The following is a 22,547-nucleotide window of genomic DNA, read 5'->3' on the forward strand; positions in this document are numbered from 1 at the left end:
ACCAAAATCTCTAAACAAATAATAAATTCTAAGACCCCACTTGTCTCCTCATCTGATGTCTGACTGGGATTATAAGACCATTTTGCAACCTCAACATGCTCAGTGGGCACCGGTTACTGTGAGCCATTCTGGGTGCTTGCTCCTTGTTTTCTTAGGGTTGACTGTCCTTGGGTGCCAAGAGAAGTCAATATGGAGGGAAGGTCACCCAAGCCAAGGCTTCTAGTTCCCCCTTAAAGATACACTCTTTAAGATCCACACTGCTTTGGTGCTACAGGAATCCCTAACAAGGGGGTAGGAAAGCCAGTATGATAGTATGATGGCACACAGCCGGATTCCCATCTGCTTGGGAAGGTGAGACAGGAGGATAGCAAGTTTAACCTTAAGGCTCAGCTGAGAAATTTAACAGGCTCTTGTCTCAAAATGAAATTTAAAAATATGTAGCTCACTGATAAAGTGCCTATCAAGCATGTGAAGAGCCTTGGGTTCAGTAGCCAACAAATAAACAAAAACAACCACCAGTTGCAACAAAAAGTGAAGGAATGATCTGTGCAACCCAAACAGCAGCTTCTCAAACGTTCACAGCTAAGGAGCCCTGAGCATGTGCGCTGCACAGACATCCTTGACATCATTACGTTGAAGCCTCTCAGTTACCCCTGTGAGGTGGTACCCTATTCACTGCAGCATTCGCAACAAGATGAGGCACAGAGCAGGTAAGCGCCTTGCCCTGGAACACACAGCTCACTTGTGCTAAGTCAGGAGCAGAATCCCTTGCCTTCAGAAACATCCTTCTAAATTACAGGGCTCTGTTGGTGACTTTGTACAAATCCCTCACACAGATCATGAACAAGGTTGCAATTTACCAATCCCTGCTTTTGCCTCATTCAGGGCTTAGGCAGAAAGCAAGACTGGACGACCGCAGTGTGTCAGCAGTACCAAAAAACCTCTTTGGGAATTGCTGGCTTGTGAAAATATGAAATTCAAATGTGAGAATTCTTTGGGCCACAATTACTTCCATGACTAAGGAAAAAGCACATTTTACTCTTCCATGTGCCTTTCTTTGTACCAGGGAGAAGCTGCTGGGCTGTGTAGATGAGCTCACCTGCTGGATGAGGAGGTTGCAGATTTCCTGGAGCAGCACGGTGAGCCTCCCTGGGGAGCGGTACCACTTGCAGGTGGCCCAAATCAGACAGACCACATGGAGCAGAGGCCTCAGCCTGCCCTTCACCTCGGGAAACTCCATGCTTTCTAGGATGTCCAGGTGTCTCTGGAGTGGTAATAGGTGCACATGGATGTCCTGGGCCTCTGTCAGGGCTGGAAGGAATTAGAGATGGTCAATTATGCCTGCTGGGATACCACCTACCTCCTAGAGCCCCAGTGTCTGGAGAGCAAAGGGTTGGCAAAGCCAAGACTGCAATTTCTTCCTGACCTGAGAAGATAGAGAAGATGGTTTCAATAAGCTTCCAGGATCTTCTGAAGAGACACTGAAACCTGTAGCACTCTGAAATATCTAGAATGATGGACTAAGAAAATCTCACTGACAACAATCCTGTATCAGGATTTCTTCCTGGCTTTCCCAGCCTGTCTTAGTAAGGGTTACTATTGCTATGATGAAACACCATGCCCACAACAACTTGGGGAGGAAAGGGTTTATTTAGCTTATACTTCCACATCACAGTTCATCATCAAAGGAAGTCAGGATAGGAACTCAAACAGGGCAGGAACCTGGAGGCAGGAACTGATGCAGAGGCCATGGAGGGGAGCTGCTTACTGGCTTGCTCAGTCTGCTCAACCCAGGGACAGCCCCACACACAATGAGCTGGGCCCTCCCCCATCAATTACTAATAAGAAAAATGCTTTAAGGCTTGCCTGCAGCCTGATCTTATGGAAGCAATTTCTCAACTGAGGCTCCCTCCTCTCAGATGACTCTAGCTTGTCAAGTTGACATGGTACTAGACAGTACACTGCTCCAATCTGCTGCTCTGTTTTGGCAGATCCCCTCCCTTGATAAATGTTTGCTGATGACTTTAATGCTGATACCACAAAGATGACATGAATACAGATGATGGGACAAGTGCAAACGAGTGTGCCTTCAGACAGTGATCCAGACACCTCCCAACCCTGTGACTTTAAGACATCTAACATCTGCAAGCCTCAAAACGGGGCTGATCTAGAAGATTATTTCCCAAGTCAGGAAAGAGACAGAGGTACAAAGGGCTTCTTCCTAGAGGGTAGCATGGTGCATATAGTTAGTGTACAGCAGCATCTCTGGTGTGTGTTTAACAGAAACTTTTGAGAATGCTTATGAAAGAGAAGCCCTGGGGAATGGAGGAGTAGTGGGGGGACTAGAGATGGCAAGATTATGCTGGTTTTCAAAACCAAAGAACTCTCCTACCACCCCCTTGAACACTGCTCCAGCAGAGAGGCCTTCAGTGGTCACCTTGTGGTAACTGAGGGAAGTGTGACAAAGCTGGTAGCAGTGGCATGTGCATAGCAACCCAGAAGAAGCAGAAGCTGAACTGAAGGGAATATCTGCAGATGTTTCCTCCTGGGCAGGTAATTGGTGGCATCAATGACATCAGGTGGTCTTAGGTCATATTATATGGACGAGGCTCTGTGTCTACCATAAAGGAATTCAAAATATCCCTGGTTTAGCTGCAACCTCCAATATATCAGGAATTTTTCTACCACTAGACACACAGCATCCTATAAGAAATAAGTAATTCTCTAGGCTTACTGTATGACTCAACCAGCCCTCTTTGCCTGAGCAAAAGGAGTGACACCCATGTTTATTCTGAACCTCTGCACCAATTGCCTGAGGCTCAAGGGACACATAGAAATGGTTATGCATGCTTGTATTTTATATCCCAAATGGTGTACTGGAATCACAGTGTGATTCAGTCAGATGACCTGACTCTCCAATAAGAGTGATAATGCTATGTGGAAGGGAGGCTGACAGTGAGCATTAGGACCACTGAGTTGAGGCAGAGGACTTTCATATCCAAAAGCCATTCAAAGGAACATAAGACCTGACTTCACCTGTGCTGTTGATAGACGAAGTTGAGACACATGCATACCAGAGGAAAGGCTGAGTCTATGCACGGGAGCCTTCTCTGCATATCATCCTGTGTGAGGGCTGTTTAAAACTCAAATCTTTCCTCAGACACCTGGACATGTGGACATAAGCTTGATTGTTTTAAGACCACAATATTGGAGAAAGCATGGACTGCTCCATAGTTCAATCAGGGAGCAATCACCTTGAAAAGCAAGTGAGACAACAACAGCAAACAAACAAATGAACACAGCTAGGATTATGTTTGGAGTTTTCTGTTTTGTTTAAGATTACCTATTCCTCAGTTTCTGAAAGATACTGGTTGATAGCCCCACTTAGATCTCTTACATGAAATGGCATAGTGCTGGCATATAAGCTGTACATATTCTCCTGTGTATGTTAAATCTACTTGTGTCACTCACAGTAGCTGATACAGTGCTGAGTAGGTGTTAAACTGCATTTTCTGTGTATGTTGTGCAGGGAATGGAACCTAAGGCCTCATGTATGTCCAGCATTCACTCGATCACTGAGCGTCACACCTAGCCATTATGTTAGTTTATTTAAAAATTTTCAGAAATTCATAAAAAGTACTGTATATTTATATTACTTCTTTCCGTCCCACTTCCCCTTCAAATTCCTGCCATCTCTTGAACCCCTCTCAGATTAGTGACCTTTTCTTCTTCATTATAGGTACACACACACACACACACACACACACACACATATATATACACCTTCATTGTAGGTATATATATATATTGCATATGTATATTACATTCATATGTTATATATATATATATATATATATATGCACCTAAAATATATCACACACACATATGTAGTCAATGCTAAACACACCTACTGGGTCAATTTGGTATTACTCCTATGTAGATGTGTTTAGCATTGACTACTTGGGATTAGATAACCTATCACAGACCTTGTCCATGGAGAAGACTCCTCTTTTAGAAGCCACTGATTACCTGTGGCCCAAGGGACCTTGTAAAATTTCACCCATCTATGTCCGCATGTTACATGTCATTTTGCAGACTTGCTTTAGGTAACCATATTGTTGAGATGCCATGGGTATAAAGCTCCCTATTATGTCTAGAAGGTACTAGGTAACAGCAGAAACACCAGTCCTCTGACTCATAGGAGCTTTCCAGTCCCCTTTCCCATTTTAGGTGTGGAGTCATTATATGTACCAGTTGGGGATGAATATCCTATAGTCACTTTTTCTCTGAATTTTGACCAGTTATGACTCTCTGTGACAGTCCCCATTTGCTGTAAGAGAAGATGCTGAGTTTGTCTTTTTGGGTCTAGGTCATCTCAGTATATACTTTTCAGTTACAACTATTACCTGAAAATCTTACAATCTACTTTTCTTTACAGATTAATAGTATCTCACAGTGTATATATGCCACATTTTCACCAGTTGGAGGATATTTAGGTTGCTTCCATTTCTAACCTACTTCTCTAACAGAGCAGCAATGAATATGGTCTGTATCTGTGGCGTATGGTGTCAAGTCCTTTGGACATATGCCAAGGATGGTATAGTCAGGGTCAGATGGTCTCTTTACTTTTAGCTTTTTAAAAAGTTCTCCACACTGAGTTCTGGAGTGGCTGCAACAGTCTGCAATGAGGGTACCCCTTTCCACACAGCCTCTTCAGCTTTTGTTGTTGGCTGTTTTGTTCATCTTTGCTACTCAGGTGAGATGAAATTTCGAAATAGTTTTATAGATGTTGAACACCTTTAAAGATATTTCTTAGCTATTTTCTTTTTATTTTACAAAGGCACAGTTCAGATTTGGAGCTCAGTTTTAATGGGATTGTTTATTTTCTGGAGTCTTTGTTTGAGTTCTCTCTATACTCTGGAAATTGTTCCTCTATTAGACACATAGTCTACAAAGATTCTCTCCCTCTGTGGATTTCTTTTCACCTGATCGTTTCCTTTAATGTACAGAAGTCTTTTAGTTTTTAAAGAGGCCCTATTTGGTTTTTTTGTTTGTTTGTTTGTTTGTTTTGGTTTTTCGAGACAGGGTTTCTCTGTGGCTTTGGAGGCTGTCCTGGAACTAGCTCTTGTAGACCAGGCTGGCCTCGAACTCACAGAGATCCACCTGCCTCTGCCTCCCAAGTGCTGGGATTAAAGGCGTGCACCACCAACGCCTGCCCGAGGCCCTATTTGTTAACTGGTCACTTTAGTTCCTCAGTGTATAGAGTCCCATTCAGAAAGTCCTTTCCCATGCCTACATCCTATAGGGTTTTGCCTATTCTTCTGGCATCTTCCGTGTTTCAGGTTCCACACTGAGGTCTTAGATCCATTTGCAGTTCATATTTGTGCAGTGTAATAGGTACAAGTCTACTTACATATGGACATCTGGTTTTCCCAGTACTACATTTCTTAATGATTCTTTCTCTCCTCCAGTGTGAAGTTTGGGCACCATTGTCATTATGAGATGGCTGTAATTATGTGTGCTCATGTTTGTTTTATCTGTTTTACATTTCTGTTTTTATGACAGTCTCATGTTTTGTTTATTATTTTTGCTTGAAATCTGATATTCCATATTATTGTGGGGTCATGCGTGAATGTGTGGATGTGTGTGTGTGTGTGTGTGTGTGTGCATGTACATGCATGTGTGAGTATTATGCAACAATAGGTGCATTGTGAGTGAGACTAGAGAGGGACATCAGATGTATTCCTGTATGAACCTGTATAACTTTTCCCCTTAAGACAAGATATCTCACTGGACTGCAAGTTTTCCTTTCTACTAGGATGGCTGACCAGAAGGCTCCTGGCTTTGCCATCCTCTAACCCACAATGTTGGGTTTATAGATACTCACATCCATGGCTATCATTTGTGTGGGTGCCAGGGCTTTCATCAGATCCTCATGCTTGCAGAGAAAGTGACTTTACCACTGAACCATCCTTCTACCTGGCTGTTTTATAATTTGTATAGTTTTATGTTATTATACTGTGTTTATTTATTTAAAATTTAATTTCCATTAATTGAATAATCAGATACAGAGGATTTGCAGTCATTTGCTGGTAAACCTTTAATAACAAACTCTAAGGGAGTACGCCTTTATGTGTCCATTTGCTAATCTCCAGCATAAATATTTGCAATCTATCCACTGTGTCCACTTTCAAGATGCTGTCTTACCTTTTCTGAGTGCTTCTTGGGAAGTATGGGTAGGAAATTAAGAAATATACATGTAAGAGAGGGCCAGTCCTCAGTGACTCCAATGTAGCACAGGGCTTTGCCTTCTTTCACAATAGTCTAGAAAGTCTACCTTCAAACATCTCTCATTGGGGCTGTGGCTTCATTGTGTCCATCTCTCCCAAAAAATAAGGTGTTGAAAATTAATGGTCAGTGGCAGGAATTAACTAGAGGGGCTGGTAAGGGTGATTAGGTGATGGGGGCTCCTCCCTTGCTACTAGAATTAAAGGCTTCCTGTAGCATTCTGTCAGCCTGCCCTCCACTTCCATATGTGAAGACACAGCACTTCTCCCATTATAGGATGCAGCAACCATGTGCTGTCCTGCAGGAGGGGAGCAACTCTTACCAGACAACTGAACCTCCTTGGTCATGGTCTTAATCTTCTTAGCCTCCAAAATATTGAGAACCAAATGACCCAGTGTGTGGTGGTGGCTGTTAGGGCAGTTTGGATACACCAAGATTACTGGAAATCAGGCTGTCCTGTGTCAATCATTCCTACTAATGACCAGGAAGAGAACTATAGCCAGACATTCTTTTCCAAAAGGGATGGTCAACTCGACTTCCTGTTTCCCAAGTATCTTCAACTTCCAGTCAATCCAATGTTCAAACATCTTTGTTCCCACACTTCATCCATTCTCTCCTCCTTAGTTCTCTGATCTACGCTAACAACCACAGATACTCCTTTTCCTCCATCTTTCTCTGGTCCATGAAAAGCCAAGAAATTGCCTGGGTATGACTAATAAGAATAATGAATCCACTATATCTACTCAGGATCGAGAAAGCCAGATGTTCTGAAATTGGATAAGAAAGGATAAAAAACAGTCAATAGCCTTTAAAATCCTTTTATTCTTTTAGACACCACCAAATTCCTGACCAGGGCTTTCCCTATCACCTCTAGTTAAAATATCTTTTTTTCTCTCCTCATGGGAATCAGCTCACATATGTAAAGGACTTCTTCTGTTGTCTTACTGTACATACTACCATAGTGATGATTTTTCAAATATCACTCTCTGCACACGCTGACTGGAAAGGAAACATTTTTAAAATTGGCCTGGAGAAACAAATCATTGAAAACCATCAATGCACGTGAAGCATGACTTTCCTAATCTACTAGTGTGAAAGATACAGATGGGTACTGAATAACCACAGCACACTCTTTCGTTGTGCTGTTAGCTGCGATCTAAGCTTTAGGCATTTGCATACTTCACATGTGTGTGTAGCACAGCTTCCCCAGCAGTTCTCTGAATCATCTCCCACTTTAACCTAGATAAGATTATAACAGTTCCTTGGTGTTCATGGGGGGATCAGTCTCAGGACCCCTTGCTGATACCCAGAACTATCAAAATGTTCAATATCCCCTTGTATAAAGGAGCATAGTGTTTGTGTATAACCTAGTGGCACAATGCTGTATATTTTATTTTTGTTTCTTTTAATATATTTTTAAGACAAGAGTCTCATAGATAATCAACGATGGCCTCAAACTTGAGATAGTCCTGTCTCTGCCTCCTAGGCACTGGGATTTTCATGTATGCAACATGCCTGACCTTCCTGCACTCTTGAAATCATCTGTAGTCCACTCATACTAACTCGCAGAATATAAAGCCTATGTAGAAAGTTGTGCACTGTGTTGTTTAGGATATAATGACAAGAAAGAAATCTGTGTGTGCTCAGTACACACAAAATTAAAAACAGTTGAGTCTATGACTGACAATCCACAGATGCGGAGGACTGACTGTGTAAACAATCAAAAGTTGTTTCAACCCTGAGTAGAAAGCTGGTACCATCTGCCAAACAGAGTACCTTTCAAGTTATTTTTATACAACACTTGTCCACTCATTCATCAAATCCACAATGGTACACCACAACAAATGTCAGTGATACCCATGTATTTCAACCGAATCTCATCCGGGCGCACACATAATAATATCCCTGAGACACAGCAGCTTTGGAGAAAGGGTGAGCTGACCCTCAACAGACATTTGCTCTATGGCAGCTTCAGCTGCTGGCTCAGTTGCTACTGCAATGGCTTGAGGGCCCAGGCAGACCTCAGGACACTTTAGGACAGCTCTTCTTTGTTTTGTGGTTCCCCCAGGGACCCCCTGCACTGAAGCTGGGTGTGGTAGCTCATGCCTGTAATTCTAACACTTCAGATTCTGCAAGGGTTAGAATTACCAACAGTGTGAACTACATACTAAGTTCAAGGCCAGCCTGAATTACACAACAAGATGCTATATTAAAAACAACAACAAAAATACACCCAAAGAAAGGAAAAGAGGAAACAATAGCCTGTCACTAACTCTTTTATTCCCCAGGGTGGAAGGAGAGAGTAGGATGACAGACAGGTCAGCTAGTGGGCTCTGGATATAGGATCCTACCCTTGTTAAGAGAACAAGTAGACCTCGGTTAGGTTTATATTTCAGACATACATGGGACAGAGTGTTATTTAAAGAATGTTCTGGGATAAGAGAGTACTTGAAAATCGCTGTTTAGATTAAGTTTAATTCATACAAAATTGAAAATAACTTTAAAAGCACATTTTGACTTACAGAACTAAGAACAAGGAGGTGGCTTAGTAGGAAAATGAGGCATGGCAGACCACACCAATGAGGGAAGAGGGATCCCTGCAAAAAAAAAGTGCACCTACACCTCATCACAGTCCTTGGCTGCTATGCAATTGTGACAAAGGTTGATCTGGTCTGGTACTCAGAGGGACAGGAAATTGTAGTCCTATGTGAACAGAGAAGGCAGAATGATGATAGAAACAGAACAGAGATTCCTCAAGATGCCAAGGGTGTGGGGGCCTGGACTCCAAAGGTGAGCTGTCACCTCTGTCACAGCACGTATTCAGAGTGTGTTGCTGCTAATGACATTCTTCCTTCTAGATTATCTCACAAGAGCTGAGGGAGGCAAGGCAGCTGGCACACCAGAGCCAGAGTTGCAACCACAGAGAGGGTGCCTGGTTTGTCTAAGGTCACAGGCAGCTGACCCACAAACACAGTTGCTTCTGGAAGTGGCGTTCCTGCCACCGTGTTGTCCTGTGCCAGATAAGAAGGTGATAAGAATGTGAAGATCCTGGCATCAGAAAGAGAGAAAAGGAGATGCAGTGCCGAGGAAAAGGCAGAGTCAAACTGGTTTGTGGGAAACTTGCCTCTCCTCACCTGCTTCAACGTCTGTGAACATGGCTCTGAAAGCTGGCCAGTAGCTGCTCTGAAGTCTGTCCAGAAGTCCAGCCATGCCCCTTACCTTAATGGTCATCAGTTGGCTATAAATGTGTTCCAGGTCCTCACACCTGCAATACCATGGAGTAGGGTGAGTATCTGGAAATGCTGTCACACTGTGATGCCCCACCCTCCTGCGAGCAAAGGGTAGTCCTGCCTCAGGTGCCCCCACAGCCTGAGCTCCAGCCCCAAGAGGCAGACATCCGTTTCAGAACAGTACGGGCAAAAGCCTGATTCAGGTACAAGGGTGCAGAGGAAAAGCTCCAGGAAACACTGTCTGGACCAGCTGGTGGCCTAAAAGCACGGCAGCTGGAGGTCATTAGTTCTTGCAGCAAGGTTGGGCCAGGGAAACAAGCGTTGTTGAAGGGAAACAATGGTTAGAAATTGGGGGAGAGGATGGGATTCTCAGTGTGGTGGTGCAAAGAGGTCTGGAGTCCTATAAAATAGCTCATCCTATGACACAGACATTCTGTTCTTTGTAGGGTCAGGACATCTGCTTCCAACATCTGTTGTCTCCTCCAGAAAAGATTCACCAGCACGATGATAAATAGGAGCAAAGGCATGGAAGGTAGGAGGGAGGTAGTCACTCCATAGGACCAAGACAGAGTGGCTGCTAATGATAAGCTACAACCTAGGACAAGCAGTTCTGCAGCCAATATCCAATATCCCTTATTTTCTTCAGATACTTCAGATACTTCCATATATATATATTCAAGAAAAGGGGAATGGAATTTAGAATAAAGGTATGAAGAATCGAGGCTGGAGAGATGGCTCCACAGTTAAGATCCTCCTCTTGCAGAGGATCCAGGTTTGCTTTCCAGCACCCACACAGTGACTCACAACCATCTGTAACTCCAGTTCCAGGGGAATGGATTACTGGTGTTCACATACATACATGCAGACAAAACGTTTATACACACAAAATAAAAAAGGCTCTTAAAAACAAAAGATATTTTGACTCTTGATTCAACTATATACATGTGGTTTAATGATTCCTCCTCAATGAACTGACAGTGACCCCATGAAAGGAAGGGTCGCTACTGAGCATCAGGGAAAGAATTCATCTTGCAGTCCAAAGAAAGAAACTGTACTGACACTAAGTCACACAGTCATATACCCTAGGGAGGATGAGAGACATCTGGAGGCAGAACCAGATTCAGTGATGGCTCCAGCAGGTCAGCCCTGACTTTTTCTTCTGTTACCACTCCTCTCCAAGGATCCAAACATTCGACCCCCTGCCTACCTGCTCTTCCAGAACTCCAGTTCCACCTTGGGGGTGGGATTTTCCCCTTGTAAGAGCAGCTGGGAAGACTCTTTCTTGAGTACCACCTGGACTTGGTGGCTCCATTTGATCACTGCAGACTCAATGGCATAGACAATGGACTTGTCTATGGAGTCCAGGCTGCAACAGACAAAAGAAATCTCTCAGTGCATGTGAAAATAATTTGAGCCTGGTTGTATTCAGATATCCTCTGCTGCTATAACAAAATTTCAGAGCAGGAAAACTTACAAAGATGTTCATTTAGCTCATGATTTGTAGGGTCAGAAGCCTACAATACAGTGTCAGGACACACTGAAAGGCACTGTGATGGTAACATGTGCAGGGAGATTCTCAAAGCAACACTAGAAGCCAAAAAAATAAAAAGGGGGCTAACTTCACCTTTTTATAAGAGGCTAATTCAGAGAGAGCTGAGGTCCCCCAGGGTTTACATTCGTCTTCACTAAGAGCAGTGCTCCCAGTGACCTAATTGGCCTACACTAAGTTCCAAGTGTTAAAGGTATCCCCACCTTCCAACAGAGAAACACTGAGGAATGAATCACGGAGAGGGTGCCTGGTTTATCTAAGGTTACAGACAGCTGACCCACAAACACAGTTGCTTCCGGAAGTGGCATTCCTGCCACCATGCTTATGTGCCAGGCATTTTACCAACAGAACCCTCTCCATGGTCTCTAACCTATGAATTTTAACCCCCCCATACCAAATAATAGACTCCCTTAAGCAAATCAATTGTACAAGTCTTTTTCTGGGGAGACATGCTAACTCTTGTGTTCATTCAACTTTATTGTACATCTGAGGTCCATCAATAATCTGAAGACTGGCTTAAGGACCTAAATGACACAAAATCTCACCAAGTCAAGAAGCACTGAATCAGCCACCCAAACCCCTGCTTGAATCTCACCAGAGGACAAACTTCCTGCATAGCACAGTGGCTTATTCCTCAGCTTCTGAGCTTCTCCAGGAGAGAGTTGGCCACATCAACCTCCCCAGGCCTCCTTTGCTTTGTTGTTAGTCCTAACTCCATAGCAAAGACAAATAGGTGATATCTTACTCCAGGAGATAAACTGCAGCTCTGGATGTCAGCACAATTCTATTCTGTCTTTAGGTTTCTGACAAAGAATGGTATCCCAAGCATCCCCTTCAAACACATTGTTTTGTTTAAAATAACAGGTATGATGGCAAGAGATTAAAATTAAAATACCTGCCACATAAATTTGATGCTAGAACCCAGGGAATGGAGGAGAGAACATACTCCTGAAAATGTCCTCTGACCTCTACATGTGTGCATGGGATGGAGACACACACACACACACACACACACACACACACACGCACGCACGCACTCCATACACATACCCAGATACCACAATAATAATAAATATATTTTCAATTTAAATAAATTAAAATAGAAATCAGGTGCCATTCAAAGTCTTAGCTGAAAACTGAATATGCCAAGTAACCAGCATAACAATGGAGAAAGGAAATATGGAAATGATATTTTCACATCAGGAACTCACCTTCATTCACTTAATGTGAAATTCATATTCACTAAGAAATGATACAGCACAAGCGATTATGAAAGACATTAAAAGAAAATGCTCTCCTCCCCCAAATGATGCAGCCTTGAGGGAAATTATCAAAGTTGAACAAAAGGAGACAAACTCAGCAAGAAATTAACGGGTTGAATGTTATTAAGGTATGGTATAAAGGAGCTGAGATAAAGGGGGAGATTAATTGTATTTATTTTGAATATTGGATAGTTTTATTAAACTACAATAAGTTTTCCAGTTAACTGGGATGCTTCTTCAAATTATATATAGCTATACAATCATTTCCCACATAAAGCTATTAAGAAGCATACTGCAGTTGCATGCACTACTTATTCTCCAGATATATCATGGCTCCTGAATAAACACAATTACAGTCACATACTGAGAGAAACCTGGCAATACGGCAGACCACACTCATTCAGGAAGGTAACCTATTGCCATAGACTGCATAGGAAGGGGGAAATACCCCTAGATACAAAGACAAAGAAAACCCAAAGCTGGAATGGTTGAGAGGAAGTAGATGGGAGACAGAACATTATGAAGCAGAGGACCTGGTGTGGTGCACAGGCTGGTATCTCAGCCCTGGACCAGTGATTGAGGCAGGAGAATCTTGAGTCTGAGGCCAGCTTGTGTTACATGGAAAGTTCTAGGAAGGTTTAGACCATAGAATGAGAGTCTGTCTCAAATAGATAGACAAAATCAACATATCAAAAAGGCTGGAACTCGTGATCCTCCTGCCTCTGCCTCTTTCAGCAAATTCTACAAGCGTGTGCCACCACAACCAGCCTCTGGTAGTGGATCAGTATATATTCCTAGCATACAAATGGACTTTTGGAGCCCATTCCAAGTGGGGGGATGTGCTCTTTGCCTGGACACATGGGGGAGGGCCTGGGCCCTAGCCCAGATGATATGACAGACTTTGGGGATCCCCCATGGAGTGCCTCACCCTCCCTGGGGAGTGGAGGGAAGATGGGATAGGGGGCTGGAGGAGGGGAAGAAGGGAAGGGAGAGGAAGCTGGGATTAACATATTAAGCAGGCTTCTTTCTAATTTAAACTAAAAAAAGAGGCTGGAGTTCTAATGTTCACTCAGAGACAAGAGGCATGAACTCCCCAGCAGAGCCAGATTTTCCTGAACTTGAGTGGGGGGGGTCCCCAGGGTCTGAAAAGTCTGTAGCAGCTGAGGAATAGAGACTGGAACAGTAACAAGAGCCTGAAAGCTAGTTCTGTGTGCACAGGGTATGCAGGTAGGAGATGCACAGCTACTGAGTTAGGTATCATTCAGCCATGAGCCACAACCTAAAAACACTGAAACTGCCATGGCTGCTCCCAGCCCTGAAATGATTTGGGGTAGAAAAAAACCCACATGGCTGAGAGAACCTTAGCAGACCTTATGAACTAGGACTGGGCAAGGGCCAGTGTAAATACACAGTCCAAGGACTTTGGCAGACAGAGTCCACAGTGTGCTGTGTGTGGACTGAGATGTGTAATGTCAGGAAGAGGAAAGGCCCTGGGAGAAAGGCTCTGATAAAACAGCTTTCATCCCATCACCAAAGCCTATAAGCTAATGGTACTTACACTAGCTCACTGTGGCCATCCACAAACTCTACTTTTTCTGAGCCAGCTGGAAGAGGCAGCAAGGTTCTTCCCTTCATGTGTTCAAGGATTACCAGGAGGTCACATTGCAGGGAGTGGGCATGATGCCTGATGTCTTGACACACCATGTGGGGCCAGTCTAGATGGTTCTTTTCATTGACCAGGACAGGGATAATGACCTGAAACAGAGACACACCAAAAAAGCAATAGGATTGTAAGTTCAAGCCAGCCTGTGCTACACAGTGGGACCTTGTCTCAATAGAAAGAAAGAAAAAAAAGAGCTTGAATAGAACTACCCTGCATGGGTGGATGATGCTACTTCCAGAAGTCATGGGTTATTAACCCCATATCCTAGTACCAGGTATGGGATACCCCCCTATGAGTTACTAGTCAAGGAGTCCTCAAAGGTTCTCAGAATAATACATGGTATTGTCACTGGTTTGGGCTGCTCATCAGGACTAGAAGGTAAGATCCTATTTCTGAAGACAACACATACTTTGGATATAGGACATAGAGAAATCAAACTTGGTTTGAGCTAGACAGTGCAGGAAGGTACTTTGCAAGCTGTTGGGGAAGAAAATACATCAATAATTTAACCAAGATGTAGACACTATGCATCATAATACTGGCCAGAAAAACATTCCCATTGGTGGAATAATAACATGACTGTTGTACTTATGTCCAGTTGCTTCTTCACTGGAGCTGAAGTCCACTCCATAGGTGGGAATGAATGTGTGGTATGGTTGAGCAGGTTCAACTACTGGGGTTCTGATAAATGTATGTGCTGTTAAGTTGCCTTGGGTAGTGGGGTCTGAAGGAGAATAGGCCTGTAGGCTCATGTTTGAATACTTGGTCCCCCACTGGTAGAACTATTTGGAAAGGATTGGGAAGTGTGGCCTTGTTGGAGGAGGTATGTCACTGGAGGTGGATTCTTAGGTTTCAAAAGACCTCCAGTGTGTGATCTCTGCCACCTACTTACAGATAAGGATGTAAGCTCTAAGTTACTGTTCCAGTGCCATGCCTGCCTACTGATGGATGGACTCTAACACTCTGGTACAGTGATCCCGAATTAGCTCTTTCTTCTATATGTTGCCTTGGTTGTGGTGTCTCTTCATCGGAGTAGAAAAGTAACAAAGACACCTTATAAACATCCACAGGCTGGTGTAGTCTCTGCCTTAGCCAGAGAAGGCTCATTTGGCAATGGACAGATTAAATCAGAGAATCAGAGCCCATTAGAGTACTGAAGATAAGGTAGTGCTGAGTACTTGTGTCTAGATGGAACATCTCCCTCACCAAATTCAAGGACCAGGGGACACTGTAGATGAGGGGACAGTAGAATTGACAGCACCATGGCATGGGAAAGAAAGATTTAAAATGCTGTCTTATGGGGATAGCATGGCTCTGGCAGTCATGAACACACAGGAGCTGTGACCACTTGCATATGATAGTGCATGCACGCGCACGCGCGCAGCGCACGCGCACACACACACACACACACACACTCACATGGGACTGGTTAGGAAGAAAGGGTCAGCAGGAGTGAGAGAGGAACAAGAGAAGGTATGTGGCATATATAAGTTTGAAACTATCAATAATTTAAAAACTAAAATAAGATGAAAAACTAGAGAATGAATGGGAAAGGAAATGTAGGGAGAGAAGGAATGAGGGAAAGAGGAGAGGGAGAGGAGAGATAGTGGATAGAGGAGAGGGAGAAGAGGAACCATTCCTAGAGTCCCATACATATTCTTCTACAGGTCACTGCATTGCAAGACTTAAGACTAGGGTACAACATTACATGTTGCCTCGACTCCTGGGAAAATCAGGAATTCCTCCAATAGCCTTCCTTTGATTTTCCATCTCATCTGCTCCTTGGAGAATATTCCCCAGCCAAACAGTCTTCCTCACCAAGAGGGGCCAGGGACCAGGGGCACCACTCCATCTTGATGCTATAATGTATACCCTCCACAGTTCCTAGCTCATTCTGTTCCCAAGGCCAGCTCCATCCAGCAGTCCCTGGTTCACTCTGTTCCCAAGTCAGATCCATGTGGTCCTGTGTGGTAGAGTGACCTACTCCTCTCCCTGGGAGACATGACTAGTAAACACTGTCTAGGTCATCTGCCTTGTTGGAAGTCATATGTTTTCTGTCTCCATCACACTGGGGAGTCAATCCCTCCATTATCAGGGTGAATATGAACTGACAGAAATGGCCCCAAAAGACAAAAAGAAAAGAGAAGAAAAATTGGTGTTGGTAAAGATGATGATGCACCCTATGGATGTGTAGGTTGGCATTTTCAAAGAGCAGCCACATTGAGAATCTTGACTGCATCTTTAGGGTGAAAATTAGCTGATTTGGGCAACCCAGCACAGCTTTCCCACATTGAGAGATAGACAGACAGCCCCATTTGAGAAAGTTGGGGAAAAGCCCAACGTTTGTCCCAAGTTCTTGTGGAAGAAAAAGCAATTCCTTCACATTCACCTTTGGGACCCTTTACCCAGAAGGAGTTTAAAATCAAGTGATTTAGAGGAGAGAGAGATTACAGGGGAAGAAAGACCAAGTGGCTATTGAGCTCCTAAACCAGGCTGCTCTTGAAGTTTCCGTGTTGTTTACAACTGAGTTTCTATCGCTATAAACTTGAAAATCACAGTTCACCAGGAGCCACTTCCCATTATAATATGACAAACAACACATTGGCCTGTGCTGGTCAGGTAATAGGTGTAGGCAATTGTGGAAAGACAAAATGGATTCAAAGCCGATGGCTGCAAAATAGTTCTTGCTGGTCTTTCTGGAAACATGTTCTGAGCAGAGATAATCATTCCAGCAGGGAGCTCCGAAACACCAGGAAAAATCACAAGATAAGTTCAGTCACATTTATGTTGGACTCGGGGCAGAAGGCTGAACAGGTAAAGGATTCTCTTAGGATCTTAAAGGCAGAGACTGAATCTCAGTTGATCCTTCAATACTCACATAGCTAAAGTTTTGAATGAATGAAAATCTATTCATTCAGTCATATAATAAGCATGCTGAGTAGTTACTGTATTAAAACAGTTAGTTCCTCTATGGCATACACCTTAAGTAGTATAAAACTTAATATTTAGTGTGTGTGCATGTGTGAGTAGGATTTCCATGTAGAGCCAGGGTGGGCAGGGATGGTACAACCATTATTATCAAGTCCACGCAGGCCCTCCTGAGAAGCAAAATCTAACCAAAAAGTTGATAGGAAAAGGAGAGAGTCTATGAATCCATAGGGAAAGTATGTTACAGAATGAGTATAAAGGTCCCAAGACAGAAACCCATGTACATAATGGAGTAGTTTGGAAATCAATATCACTGAACCAGGGTGAAAGAAAGAGTAGAGAGACAAATTATATACAGCTTTGCTTTAGGGGTTTTGTTTTTGTTCCCAGGAAAATTAATTTCATTAACAGGTTGTGAGTGGCATGACTTGATATCCTTTGGTAGGTATGCCCCCCGTTACTATAAACTCTAGGGTAGAGTGGTTTGGTACCAGGATAGTGATGAAATTGTGAATGACTGGGGTCTATGTAAATTCTGAAGGTACATCCCATGTTACATATTAATGAGCTAGTTTGGGGCCTGTGGGAGACATAAAGGAGTTGATGTGATACTATAGGTCTTGAGCAGAAGAAAGAATGTCATTCCATCATGGGATATGGGAAAGGATAAGGAAGAAGCTCATAAGGAAGGATGAGCAGTTTGTACTTGGATGTCAGGAAATTGATGCATCTATTGTATTTCAAGGAGACTCTGAGTGGTAAGATGGATAAGCCTGCTGGGAGTTCAGGGGATCAGGAGTAAGGCTGCAAACAACAAACCTGGAAGGTGTCAGGCACAGGTGGTTTGACACATTTGAAATTGACTGATAGTTCCAGAGTTAAGAGGATTTATAGATCAGAAAGATACCCAAATGGTGAGAACAAAAGGTCCTGATGTTCAGAAGCTGGAAAGAGGGGTGGGCACCATCAGTAGACACCAAGGATGGAGTGGATAGTCCTGACCATTTGAAACAACTGAAGGATTGGGGTCCTGGGAGCCAAAGGAAGAATGTGCCTCTGTGGAGCAGAGGTGACTCATGAGCTACCCACAGTGCCAGTGGGATGGGCACTGATTGTAGCCACTTGATGTGGACCAGCAGACACCACTGAAAATACTGTAGTTTTCTTCTTCTCTCAGGGAGTGTGGGAGTAAAAGACGGGACAAACAAGAAAGGCTAGGATAGCAGGATAACACATGCCAGAATTGATTTAAAAAGAATAATAGCCAGATGTGGTGTCACAGGCTGAGACGGGAGGATCATAGGTTCAAGGACAGCCTGGGATACCCAGGGTAGAAATTGTCTCAAAATATCTTCTAAGGGTATATAGATAGATCAGTTGGGAAAATGCCTGCTTCACAAGCAAGAGGACTCGGCTGAGTTCAGTCTCTAGAATCCACAAAAATACTACACATAGTGGTCTACATTTGTAATGCCAGTGCTAGGGAGGCTGAGAGAGGGGCTCTGAGACTTGCTGGCCAGTCAATCTAGTCCAAAGGGTAACACTCCTCCCAACCCCCAGGCCAGTGAGATGCCTTGCTTCAAAGGAGGTGAACATGACAGAAACACCCAAGGTTGTCCTCTGGCTTCCACACACATAAGTACATACAATGTCTTAGTTAGGGTTTCCATCACTGTGAAGAGACACCATGACCATAGTAATTTTTATAAAGGAAAACATTCAATTGGGGCTAGCTTACAATTTCAAAGGTTTACTCCACTATCTTCAGGGTGGCTTGCAGGCAGACATGGTGCTGGAGAAGGATCTGAGAGACCTCAAAGCCCACGCCCACAGTGACACACATCCTCCAACAAGACCACACCTACTCCAACAAAGCCACACATCCTAATAGTGCCACCTTGTATTGGAGACATTTTCTTTCAAACCACCACATTACACGCCCTGACCCCAATAGGCCTATAGGCATAACATAATGCAAGATACATTTAGGCCAACTTCAAAAGTCCTCATAGTCTATACAGTCTCAAACTTGTTAACAGTCTAAAGTTGAAAGTCTCCTCTGAGATTCATGCAATCTCTTAACTGTAATATCATATAAAATCAAAAAGGCAGATCACATATTTCCAACATACAATGGCACAGGATATACATTATCATTCCAAAATGGAGGAAAGTGAGCATAGTGAGGAAATACTGGACCAAAGCAAGACTGAAAATCAGCTGGGAAAACTTCAAACTCTGCATCGTCATGTCTTATGTCAAAACGCTCTTCAAATCTCCAACTCCTTTCAGCTATGTTGACTGCAACATACTTCTTTCCCTTGGGTTAGTTCCAGCCCTACATAATAGCTCTCCTAGGGAGGTACCCCACAGCTTTGGCATCTCCAACATCTTGGGCTCTCCAAAGTAAACCAGGCTTCACCTTTGCAACTTCACACAATTGCCTCCTGAGGCCTCCATGCAGGGACACCCATGACACATGCCTAACCTAGGCCCAGTGGCTTCCCTTAGTTACTGATGAAGATTCCATAATCCCTTTCTTCTATCCTTGAGTCTAAAGCAAGAACCAAGTAGCTGAAGCTGTCAAGTTCTGCTACTTCCTGGGGCTGGATTATGCCCCCCTCATGCATGTGGGGCATGCATCACCCCACATGGCTCCAAGTTTTTCTTTAATTCATTTTCACAAGTTGGAAACTTAGCTGACTGGAACCTTGCCCTGAGGTCACCACTCCCTTTATTCTATTTCTTAATCTGTTTATCTCCCTGAACACAGGATTCAGCTCTATTTTGTATTTTTATTTGCTTAGATTGCTCCTTTTCATTATAAATCTTCATTAGAATTAACACTAGTAACCATATAACAGAGTCTATACTAGGCTGTTTTGAGATTTCCTTGGTCAACAGAATTAATCCAAAACTTTTCACTTTAGTCTCAAGCAAACCTTTCAGACAAGGGCAAAAAGCAGCTACATTCTTCACCAAAATATCACAAGAATGATCTCTAGGCAACATTCTAAAATGCTTCTCCTCTGAAACCTCCTGAGCCAGCTAGCTCCCCATCCTCAGTTCTAATAACTGTTAGCAGCACTGTCTTCCATGCTCCTACTACTATGACCCATTAAACAGCTCTTAAAGCATTCAACTGCTTTTCTAATCCTCAGTTCCAAGATCCACATTCCTTCAAACAAAAACATGGTTAGGCCTATCATGGCAACACCCCAGTCCCTGGTACTCACTTTTGTCTTTCTTGTTTGTTTTGTTTCCAGCCCTGGCTGTCGTGGAACTTGATTTGTTTACCATGCTGACCTTGAAATCACAGGGTTCAGAACAGAAGTATGGGGGAAGTCCTAAAGATACCTGGTACAGGCTTTGGGAAAAGCCTTTGTGAGTTAAGGACCTGGGGTGTTTTTAAATTATTTCATTAAAAATTGAAGTAGATAGTGCATTTACATAGTACAAGTATGATAAATCATCTACCCACTCCTGTACCTCAACTGTTCAGCTCCCTAACTGTGGATTTGTTTTTCTCCCTATTCCTCCCTTTCTCTTCCTTCTCTATTTTTCATTTTACTCCCTTGCTCTAGGAAGAATCTTTTATGTAGCTCAGGATGGCCTGGAGCTCACTATAGAACTCTGGCTTTTCTTAAACTTATGGCAATCCTCCTGCCTCAGTCTTTCAAGCACTTGGATTAGTGGTCTGAGCAGCCATTTCCAGTTTTCTTTTCTCTCTTAATTTTTTATTGTTGTTTTCATTTTATATGTATGATTACTGTGCCTGCATGTGTACCTGTGTACCATGTTCATGTGGCACCCACAGAGGTCAGAAGATGGTGTTGGATTCCCTGGAACTGGAGTCACAGGTGGTTGTGAGCAGTCATGTAGGTACTGAGAATCAAACCCAGTCCTCTGAAGAGCAGCAAGTGCTCTTAACTGCTTAGCCATCTCTCCAGTCCCCCTTTCTTCTTTTTAATACAAATAGTTGCATACTACATATAAATTCATTACTTAAAAAACCCATATTACCTATTACTTGCATTGATAGCCAAGAACTGGAATCAACCTTTGTCTTAGAGTTTGCTTTCCATTGCTGTGATAAACACCATGATACAAAGCGACTTGGAGAAGGAAAATGTTTATTTTATCTTACACTTCCTGGTTACAATTTGTTATTGAGGGCAGTCAGGGCAGAAATACAAGCAATAACCTGGAGGCAGTAACTGAACCAGAGATCATACAGGAGTGCTGTTTACTGGCTTGTTCTCCATGCCTTGCTCGGTCTGTTTTCTTATAGACCACAGGCCCACTTGCCCAGAGATGTTACCACTCACAGTAAGCTGGATCCTCCCACATCAACCAACAATTAAAAAGATGTCTCATAGACATGCCTACAGGCCAGTAAGATTGAGATAGTCACTGAAAAAATTAATATGAAAATACTGTGTAATATTATTGACTTTAACAAAAGAAAAAAAAAAGATTTGTTGTGTGTGACAACAGGCAGAACCATGAAGACACTGACTGAGTGAAATGATTCAGTGTAGAGTAATGATAATGATAATTGATGGTGCTGCCTCTCAAGTTGGGCAGGGAACAAGTACACTGCTGTGGCCAAGACACATTGGAAAGACAATCCATTGAAGTCCCAGCAGATTCCAGAGACCTTTGTGGTCAAGGTATGGAGGGAGCAAGCTGGAAAAGCACAAGCACTGGTCATGGCGTGCATTGGATCATAAAGTGGGGGAAACTGGATGAGAAAGACTCAGGGAACCCAGAGGCCATGTGATTGGAGAACATTTTAATTGTTGAAATAACTAAGTGTTACGACAGGAGAAACACTGAGAGTCACAAAGAGATGCTGCATGACTCCATTTACATAGTGTCTTAACTTATTTAGGGTTTCTATTGCTATGAAGAGACACCATGACCACAGAAACTCTTATAAAGGAAAACATTTAATGGGGTCTGGCTTACAGTTTTAGAAGTTTAGTCCATTATCTTCATGGTGTGTGCAGGCAGACATAGTGCTGGAGAAGCAGCTAAAAGTCCTATATCTTGATCCACAAGCAGCAGAAGGAGGCTGTCTCCTATGATAGGCATAGCTTGAGCATATGAGACCTCAAAGCCCATCCTGAGTGACACATTTCCTCCAACAAGGCCACACCTCCTAATAGTGCCACTCCCTATAGGTCAAACATTCAAATGCATGAGCCTTTGGGGCTCATACCTATTAAAACAACCATACCTAGAGCAACCAAATTCATGAAGACAAATTGGAGAATAGTGTTTGATGGATCTGTGGATAGGAATATGGGTGTTGTTTAGTGAATGTATTTTCAATCATGTTGGGTAGGGGAGATCTGGAAGTGTTTATGTCTGACAACATTGTACTGTAAAGCTAGAAACTCCTGCGGGGGTGGGGGGTATGGGTGATGAATGAATCTTATGTGTTTTTTTTCAAAGAGTATTCTGTATTGGTAATTCTTTTGAACAATTTTACAATATTTTACTGCATAAATGCTCCATAATTCATTCATTTATTCCTTAACTGAGTAATTTTGTCTCCAATCTAAATTTTAAAAAAATCAAGTAGGTATTTGGTGCTATATACCTGTACTCTTAGCACTTGA

At 43.0% G+C, this 22,547-nt stretch overlaps 1 protein-coding gene across 5 annotated transcripts in view; it reads right to left on the reverse strand.

The window, feature by feature from the left end:
• Dnah9 (dynein axonemal heavy chain 9) overlaps positions 1-22,547 on the reverse strand; it is a 337,403-nt gene that overhangs the window by 312,530 nt on the left and 2,326 nt on the right. For all 5 annotated transcript variants that reach the window (XR_005878261.1, XM_040748879.1, XM_040748878.1 and 2 more), the window contains exons 2-5: positions 13,888-14,084; positions 10,726-10,884; positions 9,423-9,553; positions 1,100-1,311 (exon numbers count right to left, since the gene is read on the reverse strand). Coding sequence is in view for 4 of the 5 variants with exons in the window: in XM_040748879.1 (XP_040604813.1) it covers positions 1,100-1,311; positions 9,423-9,553; positions 10,726-10,884; positions 13,888-14,084 (699 nt within the window). In the remaining variant the exon portion in view is untranslated. The remainder of the gene's footprint in view (positions 1-1,099; positions 1,312-9,422; positions 9,554-10,725; positions 10,885-13,887; positions 14,085-22,547) is intronic.

Source organism: Mesocricetus auratus, unplaced genomic scaffold (genome assembly GCF_017639785.1).
Source record: "Mesocricetus auratus isolate SY011 unplaced genomic scaffold, BCM_Maur_2.0 Super-Scaffold_100007, whole genome shotgun sequence".
NCBI lineage: Eukaryota > Metazoa > Chordata > Mammalia > Rodentia > Cricetidae > Mesocricetus > Mesocricetus auratus.